Consider the following 11,830-nt stretch of genomic DNA (forward strand, 5'->3'; position numbering starts at 1 on the left):
ACCTAATGCAAAGCAGTCCCACTTGCTCTTCTTATACTGTTCTTTTCCCTATAGACTTGGACATGCATATACATGTTGTTTGGGGAATTTGCAGCACATCCAATGAAAGCATAATTCCCAACTCACAGGCAAATCCTTTTCTTTGGAGCTACCCAAAACACACCTACTCTGTCTCCCCTGTGACAGCCCTTCAGAGACTTGAAGACAGTGTGTGACTCTCCTGTGAGTTAAGAGCACTGGCTGAGTCAGACAGAGCCGAGTGACAAGCCCAGCTGCCCTCCCTCTCAGCTGTGAGAGCCAAGGTAAGTTGCTGCATTTTAATTTCTCTCTACTTCAGTTCTTTTAGCTGATTTACAAGATGGGATAACCCCCCCTGACTTTATGGGTTTATTGTGCAGTGAAATAGTCTCATGTATGTGAAGTGTTTAACACAGTGTCTGGCACAGTCAGGGCTCAGTAAATGGTTAACTGTTTCCCCTTCTATTTATCAAGAGCTGGGTGGACATTTCAAGTGTCAAGGCTGTTGAGGGGATAGCAAGGGAGTAGGGGAGGGCTTACTTCTCTGTCCCTGAATGATCAGGGAAGATAGAGACCCCTGAAGGAGACCATTTATTTGTTGATTCTTTGCAGTTTGTCTGAATGCCTGTTTGCTGGGGCTGGGGGAGAGGAGCTTGTGGAGAATCTAGGGAGAGGCTGATTTTCAACAGCTGGAAAGCCATTTGTTGACATATCGAACGGTTTCTTGTTTATTCTTATTTCCCCGAGCAGCTAGCCATGCAATCCCCTAAACTCAATTACCTTTTGTGAGGTGGCAGGAGAATGACACCTCCTAGCCGTATTGATCAGCACAGACTAGGTGGGACGTGAGGGACCTGAGGGATGCTAAGTAGCAATTTTGGGGGCTTCCTTAAAAGGTCGCTCTTCTCTGTGTTCCTAGAGAGTTTGGCTTTAACAAAACAGGAAGTCCATATCCTACATGGGCCATCTGAGAACCGTGTCTCAGTAGCCTGCTTAGAAGCAGGTTGATGGACATAGTCACCATGGACCGCACCTTGGAACTCAGAGGTGACCAGTGCCAGAGTGGATTTTGAACTGTTGCTCTCTGCAAACATTGAGTTTTGCAAGCAGTTGCACTATATGAACTCCAAATGGCATTAAATCTAGAAAATGAAGTTTAGAAGGGACTCACCAAAGTGTGAGCAGGCAGAAGAATGGGACTTGCTGATGGGACAATAGGGGTGGGGTGGGGTGGGTGGAGAAGGTATGGGGACGTCTCGGAACTTTAGCTTTATCCCTATGGAGAATCGGATATTTTTATCCCAAGAATGCATTCCAAGATTGCTTGTATGGTGATTAAACATGAAAGTTAGAGAAAGAACAAATCATTTTAAAAACCAAAACTACAACCTAAAAGCAAACTATTGGAGACACTTTGCATAGGTCACTTCTCACCAAACATCCAAGTGGGCCACTGCCTAAATTGGTTGGGGAGAAAGGTTGCTGTGTGTGTGTGGGGGGGGAGTTGGTGGGGGTCCCTAGAGAGCACATGCAGGAGGGGGAGTGGAAGGGACTAGAGCCAGATCCCAGGGAACCATGCCTTTTAAAAAACAAAAACAAACTTTTGTTACTTGTTTTTTTTTTGTCTCAGTAGTATAGGTCCCTGATAGACAAATGGGAAAATACAGATCAGGAAAATGAAAATGAAAGTCTAATTGTATCATTCAAGTATGTACGGTGTTAATATTTTGGTTTGTATCCTTCCAGACATGAATTTGTCTATGAAAAAAGTATGTATTTCTTTATTATAATCAGATAATTATGTAAGAACTAGGGTACATGACTAGTTTTCAATAACTATGTTAGTAGTGACTATGATCCCACCATGACCTATTTAATGAATTAAATAGTAATCATTCAGAATATAGCTATAAGAATTATATTCTGACAACAGGCATTTAGCTGGCTGTCATTTCTTTATTACTGTAAATAACTGCTGTGTGCCTGTGTGGCACTGGGGAAGCTGCTTAACCTCTCTGTGCATTTGGTTTCCCATCCAGAAAATGAAAGTGGATTTTCTGTGACTATGTTTTTTGGTTTAGAGCAGGGGAGAGAGTGACATTTCAAAAAAAAAAAAATAGCATACCAGGGGTATCTCACAAAGGTCATGGGAAATGGAATTAAAAGATGAGCTTTCTTGGGGACTCCAAATTTTTTATGATAGTCAGTTCCCACAACGTTTTTTTTGCTCTTGTTGTTGCTTGTTTGTTTATTTTGATGAACCTTCATACTATGGTGAACTCCCTGGAGTCTGACAGAGCTGTGTGCCTTTGGTCAATGCCACTTCACCATGCTGAGGCCCAGTTTCCTTATCAGGCCCTCGCTCACAGGGTAGCTGTAAAAGTTGAATAAGATAATGCTTTGAAGCCCTCAGCACCCTTCTTGGGAAGAATTCAATCAAAGGCACTTGGTAGCGTAACTGTCATTGCTGTAACAATCCAGCTACTTTGTAGTAAGAAGGTTTCCTTGCTTGCAGGACTGGTGGTTGTGGGGAAAGAGGACAGTGAATGGAGTACTTTCGGATGCTTTTAATCTCTTGTCTGATTGCAAATGAGAGAAAATGATTTTGGAACCAGACTGGCTGGGGCTCACATCTCAGCTGCTCCGTTTACTTGCGTTGTGACCTTGGTTACAGCAGGTTTTCCCAGTCTATTTCCCCATTTATACAAGTGTTGAATGAATGGTGTTTAGCCCAAGTGCTCAGATATGGTTGCTTGTTCATTATGAGTTATTGTTTGTTGTTCATTATGAGGTACATAAAGACCTGAATGTCACACACCCCCTTCCCAGCGCATTGCCAAACTGAGTCCTTGTACCTGGGCTACTTGAACTTCACCTGAAGGTGAGAAGAGCAATTGTGTCCCCAGACTGAAGAGGGCTTAAAGGGGGCTGAGTCAAGAAGACTGGAATGGGCCCGGCGGCGTGGCCTAGCAGCTAAAGTCCTCGCCTTGAATGCCCCGGGATCCCATATGGGCGCCGGTTCTAATCCCGGCAGCTCCACTTCCCATCCAGCTCCCTGCTTGTGGCCTGGGAAAGCAGTTGAGGACGACCCAATGCATTGGGACCCTGCACCTGCGTGGGAGACCCGGAAGAGGTTCCTGGTTCCTGGCTTCGGATTGGAGCGCACTGGCCCGTTGCGGCTCACTTGGGGAGTGAAACATCGGACGGAAGATCTTCCTCTCTGTCTCTCCTCCTCTCTGTATATCTGACTTTGTAATAAAATAAATAAATCTTAAAAAAAAAAAGAAGAAGACTGGAAGACCTGGGTAGCCTGTTGGTTCTCCTCTGGCCCTGTGCCCCCATTCTAGAGCACAGGTTTCAGCCCCATTTCAAGCTGACATCCCCAAGGCTTAGCATCTTTTTCTTGCCAGCTGCCTAACATCCACGGAGCCACACTGTTGAATGCTAGCACTGGGGCAGGACAATTGTGACTTAATCTCCCTCTGTGTCCCTAATTCTAGGAGGTGAACTGGTTTTTGAGTCTCCTGCTGGCAGGGCTAGGTTAGGGGGTTTGCTTGCCAGCTCGCGTTGTGCATACACCCCAATCCTGCTTTCCCTGCATCTGATGGATTTTGAACTTTTCCTGTGTGGTTCCATTCGATCTCCAGCCCAGATTTCCTTTCCGCTAAAGTCCCACCCTGCTTGTGCCTGCTTGTCATAAGAGTTGTGCAGTGCCTGCCTCCTAGTCCTGTTGTGTGCATCCAACCTCAGAGCGCATAGGTCCTATTTCCTGAATGGGAACCCTTTTAGTCTCATTCCTGTAATTGTGTCAATCTCTTTTTTGTGGCAGCCAGAGACTGGACATGGTGGGCATAGGCTGGTGGGAGTATGGGAGGTGAGGGGAGGGGGTGGAGTTGCATAGGCCAAGTGCTGAACTGAAGTTTCTGGAGGGCTGTCAAGTGAAAGGCGGCCAGAGGCAAATGTCAGATCCTATATAGAGGCAGGAATCTGGGACCGGAGAGTCAGAGCAAGCACTAGCAAGTCAGGAGCAGTGCGGCAGGTGGGCGGGCAGGTGAACTGGCGGGCTGGCAGGAGGGGGTGTGGCAGGGGATAGCTAAAGAAGACTGCAGAGAACAGCTGCTTGATACTGAACCTTACTTTAACAAACTGGCTGCTCATGGAGAAGAAGTCCATTGGCCAGACTGAAAGAGCTAGGGGTATAAAGGACACAATCTCTCTCTTCTTCTAATTGCCAAGGTAAGATCTTTCTGGTGTTTTCCATGTGGAGAACTGTGGCAAGTTCCAGGCCTTTCCTGAAAGTGGTGTTGGTGGTGTGTGAAGTTTATATCTACGGCTGCCTTTTCAGCTCTTCTTTTCCATTGTCCATCTTGTAAGACTGACCAAGGTTTCAGGCAGAGGCCACTATTTCCTTTGGGACTCCCCATCTCTGGGTTGTCCAGGGTGATGATGGAGGGAGGAACCTTGGTGATATGACTTAGTAAGGAGGGAGGGCACCATAGTGGTGCAAAGTAGGAGACACTGGGATTGGATGGATCGGGGAATCTGTGATTGCAGGAAAATTAGTAAGCTTCTACAGACCTTAATTTTCTCATTTATAAAATGAATAAAGGACACTATGAAAATCTGTGCTGCTATGGGTACCAGGTGAAATGATGAATGTAAAGTGCCTCACAGAGTGTCAGCTAGTCCAGTGCATGTTCAGTGATTCACTCTTGGTATTTCTAGTTTTCTTGTCACAAGACCGATGACTTCTGTGACATTGTCCCAAAGTAGCAAGTCTTCCATTTTTTTTTTGGCACAAGCCTGATATGGGGACGTGTGACCCTTGTGAAATATCTGTTTTGATTTCCAAGTTGAGTCTCACAATGCTCCTGCTGGGGCAGCATATGGGTGTGGCTGTAGGGATGAGACCTTGGTGTTGTCCACTCCCATGTCCTCAGAAAAGCCTGACATCTGTGTATGCTACAGATTTGGCTTCAACTGGGCCAGGGTCTAAAGATGTCAGAGAAATAATTGAATGCAAGCTTAAAGCTGCTGAAGGCTAGACAAACCCGAGGAGTGAGTGACAGTTTGCTACTGTTAGAGTGACCCTGTTTTAGTCCCAAGTTTAACTAATGTGACAAATTTGGTAAAATGGAAATAATGAGCATATCCATTGCACAATGTTAACAGGCAGAGAAAGACTGGACACAGTTACCTAGAGGGATTGGCACATACAAAGTGAAGAGTAACTATTAGGAGTTGTTATTATTAGTAATAATAACAGGGGTGGGCATTGTGGTGTAACAGGCTAAGCTGCCACCTGTGACTCTGGCATCCTCTCTGGGTGCTGGTGTGAGTCCTGAATGCTCCACTTCAGATCCAGCTCCCGGATTATGCATCTGGGAAAGCAACAGAAAGATGCCTCAAGTACTTTGGCCCCCGTTACCCATGTGGGAGTCCCGGATGGAGTTCCAAGCCCTTGACTTCATTCTGGCATAAGCTTAAAGTCTATTTAGGGAGTGAACTAGTGGATGAAATCTCTCTCTGTTTGCTTCTCCCTCTTTGTCTTACGCCTTCTCTCTTTCTTTCCAATAGATAAAACCAAAACTTTTTAAAAAATTACAAGTAATGATGATGATGATGATGATGATCATGCACTGACTTTAGTTCATGGACTGCTGTTTGCATTCATGGAGCACATGAATGCCTTTCTTTTCCTAAGAAGGACATTCAGGATCATTAGAGTAGTGAAAGGGAAACTAAATCACTGGCAGATTCAGTGAGCTCCGGCAACTAATGATTATCCTGGGGCAAAAAAAGGGCTTTTGCTTCAGTACCAAGCTTGGTGGACTGGAATGTAACCCAGGGTCCTGCACGTCTCACATTTGACCAGACGGTGGTGCTGCTGCTCCATTCTAAGGGGCTAACAAGGCTGCTGGTTGCTGTGGTTGCAAGCATTCAAAAACTGTGTTAACTGGGGTGGGTTTGTTTAAAAAGGGTAAGGGTGCAAGGAATATTCTAGCCCCCAAGCCAATTATTTCTGTAGCTTCTTTACCCTGATATGTACATTTTTTTGATATGTACATTTTTAATGTCATTTATCTGGCAACATGGGAAGGCAGGTCTCTACTTCACGGGGGGTGGTATTTCAAAATGTTCATTTTTCTGGGAAAATGGAATAAAAAGAGAAATAAAAAGAGATGACCTGTCATTACATATGGATGGTAAAAAAAACCTCTTTCCAACGAAATCGGTTTATTTGAGAGTCAGATAACGAGACAGAGATGGGAAAAGAATTCCCACTTCTGGTTTACTGTAGAACAATGGTTGGAATTGGGCCAGGGCTGAAGCCAGGAGCCGGTAATGCAATCCCGGTCTTGCACTTGGGTGACAGGAAACCAACTACTTCAGCCGGTCACTGCTGCCTCCCAGGGTACAGATGAGCTGGGAGCTGGAATTAGCAGTCGGAGATAGGAACCGCATTCAGGAACTCAGGTAAGTTCCACAGGCATCTGAGTGACGTAGGCATCTTAGGGGTTAGCCTAAATGCTCACCTCTGGAGGTGAGGATTTTTACACCAAAATAAGCTTATCTTCTAATTCCATTTTCCAATGAGCACTTTGAAGCAATCTTATATGAGTCATTTACCTATTCTCTAATTTTCTCCATACTAGCTTTTGACCTCTAAATTTCTTTCTCGTTTATTACATGTGAATATTTAATATATTTAATGCATTTAAATATATTCTTACATATTATTATTGTTTCTTATTTACAGATACTCATGTTACTTGGGCTGCAGCAGAACCTGTGATATCATCACGTCAGGGGCTCCCTCCACACTGTGTGCTAGCCACAGCAGACATGTCAATACCTTTACATTCACTGCATTTCAACAATATGCAGAGGGAAGAAAATGTTGAACTCCCCAATGGGGGTACGAGCTTCTCTAGACCAACGGCAGAGAGCAGGTCTGAAGTGCAGATTCTTCACTCACGTGCACAGCTGCCTACAGCGTCAAATTCAATCTCAGATCCTGGAGGAACATCCACACAGCTGGGGGCATCCCCGACCTTTGACACCATATCTGCCTCTCTCATGGGAGCAGCAAACTCTGGAGCAGAATCTCCACCACTCATCTCAGCATCAGACTCTGGGCCGCTGTCGCCACTGCTAATACCAAGTTCAGATTCTGGGACATTGTCGCCACTGCTGATGCCTTCGTCAGACTCTGGGACACTGTCCCCATTGCTAATGGCAACCTCAGATTCTGGAACACTGTCTCCATTGCTGTCCATTTCAGACTATGGGTTGATGTCCCCAGGTATGATGACAATGCCTGACTTTGGAACGGTGCCCGCAGCACTACTGGCAGGAACTGATTCTGCTGAGGGATCACCGTTGGCCATGCCGGCTGTGTCCTCTGAAGTGATGTCTACACCTACCATGAGCACATCATCTTCTGAGGCAATGTCTACACCATCAGTACTGGTTCCAGATCCTGGAGAGCTATCGCCACTCCTCTTTCCAGATATCAACCCTGGAGAGATGTCCACCCAGCCAATGCCAGCGTCACACTCTGAAGCAGTGTCCCCATTGCAAATTACAGATGAAGACACTGAAGCGATGTCCAAGGTACTGATGACGGCCCTTGTCTCTGGAGAGATCTCTTCACTACTCATGTCAGGAACAGACACGGAAGCGATCTCCTCCCTGATACTGTCAGCCCTTGCTTCTGGAGAAACACCCTCCCAGCCAGCGAGCACCCCAGACTCTGGGGTACTGTCAAACCCAGACTGTGGTGTACTGTCTTCACTGCTCATGCCACCTCCAGAGTCTGGAGCAATGTCCTTGCCATTGCTGTCAGTGCCAGAGGCTGGAGAGATGGGTACATTACCCCAGACTGCCCCAGACGCTGAGGCAGCATCCCCATTGCTGATGACATCCCTGGCTGCTGGAGTGAGACCTACCCAAGTGATGCCAATCCCTGGCCCTGAAGGGATGTCTCCACAGTTGACACAGCAGCAAGACTCAGAAATCATGTCTACTCTACCAATGAGTGCAATAGCACCCATGCTGATGACCACACCACCAGTGAGAGTGTCTGACTCTGTGACAATGTCTGTGCCACTCACGATAACTCCAGCCTCTGGAAATATGTGTACATCTCATAACAGCATCCTCACCTCTGCAGCAATGGTTAGTCCACTGATGACAGTCGCCAACTCTCCAACGATGACTGCAGAGCAAGTGCCAACTGCAGACTCTAGAGTGATGCCAACACAATTACCCATGGACCAAACTTCCAGAAGAATGCCCACAAGCCATATGAAAGATACAGCGAAGGGAGCAAAGACTACACAACGAAGGAAGAGGGCCGCAACCTCTGGAATGGTGTCCAAATCGCTAACGAGAGCCCCAGCTTCCAGAATGAAGTCCATACAGCCAGTAACAACTGTACCCTCTGAAAAAATGTCCATGTCACAATTGGCAGCACCAGCTTCTGGACCAGTGTGCTTACTTCAAACGACAGCCCCTGTTTCTGGATCCATGTTCGTGTCGCAGATGAAAACCACCGGCTCAGAGCTGACATCTACATCGCAAATCAGAGCCACTGCATCAGGGGCAAAATCGACCCCAGTGATGACAGCCAGAACCTCTGGGTCACCAGCCACATTGTTAACAAAAGCTCCAGCCTCAAGTACATCATCCAAGGAGCCAATGACTTCCAAAGCCCCTGGAACCATGCAGTTGCAACTGACAACAACGGCTTTTGAAACAACGCCCACACCACTACACAGAGACATACCTCCTGGAATTCTGTCCACACCACAAATGGCAAACACAGTGGCTTCTGGAGGGATGTCCAGACTGCTAATGGGAGCCACAGCCTCTGAAGTGATGTCCACATCACACATGACAGCCTCAGCTTTGGGAGCCACATCCATACCACTAATGAGAGTTCCAGGCCCTGCGACAGGGCCCACATCACTAAAGAGAGCCACAGCCTCTGGAAAGATGCCAAGTCAGCTCATGGGTACCCAAGATTCTGGAGGGCTGTGCACATCACCGGTGAGAGCCGTGACCTCTGCAGGCCTGCAGGTGAGGGCCCCGGCTTCTGGGGTGATGTCCACACCAACAATAAGAACACAGTCCTCTGGAGAAATGTCCACAGCGCCAAGGAGACCCTTGGACTCTGAAGAGTTGTCTGCACTGCTCAAGAGGATGGCATCACCAGGAGAGATGTCCCTGCCACCAACAAGGCCCGTGATGTCCAGAGACATGGCCCTACCACCGAGGGCTCTCGCTTATGAAGCTGTGTGTGCTTTGCACACGAGAGCCACAGCCCCTGAAATGATATCCCTGCCAGAAATGGAGGCGCCGATGTCGGGTACAATGTCTACTCCTCTAATGAGAGCCCAAGGCTCTGGAAATCTGTGTATGCCTCAGATGCCATGCATGGCCTCTGGAGGAGTATCTGCACTACCCATGGGAACCCAAGTCTCCAGAGGGGTATCCACACCAAAACTGCTCCCCAGAGCTTCTGGAGACACATGCATGTACACAATGCGAGATCCAGCCACTGGAGGCATGTCCCCACCATTGGTAAGAGCTGTAGCCTCTGGAACTACGTCCACACCACTCAGTAGACCCTCCATTTCTGAAGGTGTGTCCCCAGAGTTTGCAAGAGCGTCAGCCCCTGCCCAGATAACAGCTATGGCCTCTGGGGAACTGTCCCCCCAGCCATTCATACGAACCACGGCCTATGGGACAACGTCTATGCCTTTGATGTCGCCCATGGCTTCTGGAGAGATGTCCACGCTGCTGACAAACAGCCAGACCTCTGGAGCCATGTCTGCATCACACACCACAGACACAAGCGCTAGATCTCCGTCCTTGCCACAAATGACCTACATAGCATCTGGGGGCATGGCCACACTGCCAGTGCCAGCCTTAGATTGTGGAGAACTGTCCACAGCACCTTTGAGAGCCTCAGCTGATGGGACTGTGTCCATGCCACTACTGAAAACCACTGCCTCTGCAGGGATGCCCACACTGCTGTCGAGGGCCCCAGTGACTGCAGCCCCTACCCAACCGCACATGGCCTTAAGAATGCCATCCATTCTGAAAACCAAAGCCTCTGGTGAGGCATTTGCCTCCCAAATCAACAACACAGCCTCTGGGTCGAGGTGCACACCACAAGGGACTGCCACGGCCTCCAAAGTAACAAACGCTGAGCCCAAGGAAGTTCCGTCCTTTGGAATGTTGACCCCAGCACTGTGTTACCTCTTAGAAGAGCAGGAAGCAGCACGTAGTTCGTGTTCTGAGGAGGAAGAGATGGAGATCAATGAGGAGAAGCAAATGAAGGAATTTTTGGATGATTCAGAAAAAATGGCGTTCCTGGTGTCTCTTCAACTAGGGGCAGCAGAGAGATGGTCTATCTTGCAGATGGAGGTGGGAAACCCCCTCTCAGAGGAAAACAAGGCTTTCCTGAGCAGGTCACAGGGTTTGTATGACTCTCTATCTGAGATAGACATTCTCCGTGCTATTCTTTGCCATCCTAAGCAGGGCCAGAAGTCGGTCAGGCAGTATGCCACAGACTTCCTGCTGCTGGCTCGGCATCTGTCTTGGTCTGATGCCATTCTACAGACCAGGTTTCTGGAAGGACTCTCAGAAGCTGTTACCACCAAAATGGGTCGGATCTTCCTGAAGGTGGCTGGGAGCCTAAAGGAGCTGATAGACAGGTCTCTCTACACTGAGTGCCAGCTGGCTGAAGAGAAGGATTCCCTGGGCAATTCAAGCCAGGTTCTGCCGACAACCTGCAAGAGGCAAAATGAGGAGGCCATGGAGAATGAGCTGAGGGCTCAGCAGCAGAATGAAGAGGTAATCATGGGGAATACAATTAGGGGTTTTGGGCAGAAAAATGAAGAGGTGATGATGGGGAAGACATCCTGCCCTTTTGGGCAGACTAAGGGAGAGGTGGTGGTTTATGGAGGTGGTGGTGGCGGTTGTGGAGCATTGGCAGATGGACATTGAATTCCTAAACCATAAATCCCAAGGTGGAGTTTCATCAGCAAGTGTGGCTATGCAGTTATTTTGGATGAATTAACCACTTTCAGAAGCAATACTCTGCCCAAGTTACTGAGAATCCGAGGTAGCTAAAGTACAATCTTATGGTTATGAGGGAGCTTATTAGGCTGAGTCCCAATTGTATTCCTCTAAAGTTCAGTTTAAGGTAGGGATCTTCTGGTGGTTAGCTCCCACCTACAATCACACGTGTTGTGGATGGGGGGTCACTTGGGAATTTGGTTACCCCAGTCCTTGGTCACAATTTATAGGAGTAAACTAAATGAGCCCAGTTTCTTGATCTGCTAATTACTGAGCTTATTATTCAGACAGGACACTCATTGTCATAGGACATATGACCCTTTATCTCTGATGTTTTTGTCTCACTCCCAGCACCAGCATGTTTCCAAACGCTGTTACTACCTGAAAGAGCATGACGACCCCCAAGAGGGTCTTCACGACCACCTTCGACAGAGCACAGCTCATCAGAAGGCCCCTACTAACAAGTAATGCTCCCTGGACTCTTCGATGGTGTCTGACTTGGCTGTTAACCCGAGGACTGTTTCCTGGACCCATTGCATTCAACTATATCCTAACTAAACCTCGTTGCCTTTACCCTTCAACCCCCACTCCAGGCACATCCCACTTGATCTCCCACTTGGCCGACTTAACCTTCTCTTTCACCCACAAGCCTGTGACCTGCCTGGACAGTTGAAGTGTGGATTTTAAGAGTGTATGCTACAAAAGGCTCTGAACTCCCAAC

At 47.7% G+C, this 11,830-nt stretch overlaps 1 protein-coding gene across 1 annotated transcript; it reads left to right on the plus strand.

The window, feature by feature from the left end:
- Positions 1–6,864: 6,864 nt before the first annotated feature.
- Positions 6,865–11,577, plus strand: RTL9 (retrotransposon Gag like 9). Its single transcript, XM_036497907.2, has 3 exons — positions 6,865–9,457; positions 9,503–10,884; positions 11,461–11,577. Exons 1-3 carry the CDS (start codon positions 6,865–6,867, stop codon positions 11,575–11,577), a joined length of 4,092 nt encoding a protein of 1,363 aa, XP_036353800.2.
- The last annotated feature ends 253 nt before the right edge of the window (positions 11,578–11,830 follow it).

Source organism: Ochotona princeps, chromosome X (assembly GCF_030435755.1).
Source record: "Ochotona princeps isolate mOchPri1 chromosome X, mOchPri1.hap1, whole genome shotgun sequence".
NCBI classification, from domain to species: Eukaryota; Metazoa; Chordata; class Mammalia; order Lagomorpha; family Ochotonidae; genus Ochotona; species Ochotona princeps.

Bases quoted from the DNA above. Each gene is read 5' to 3' on its own strand.
- RTL9 (XM_036497907.2), top strand. From the start codon at position 6,865: ATGTCAATACCTTTACATTCACTGCATTTCAACAATATGCAGAGGGAA. The intron at 9,458-9,502 runs GCATGGCCTCTG...TGGGAACCCAAG, and splicing joins GTGTATGCCTCAGATGCCAT to TCTCCAGAGGGGTATCCACA. The intron at 10,885-11,460 runs GTAATCATGGGG...TCTCACTCCCAG, and splicing joins CTCAGCAGCAGAATGAAGAG to CACCAGCATGTTTCCAAACG.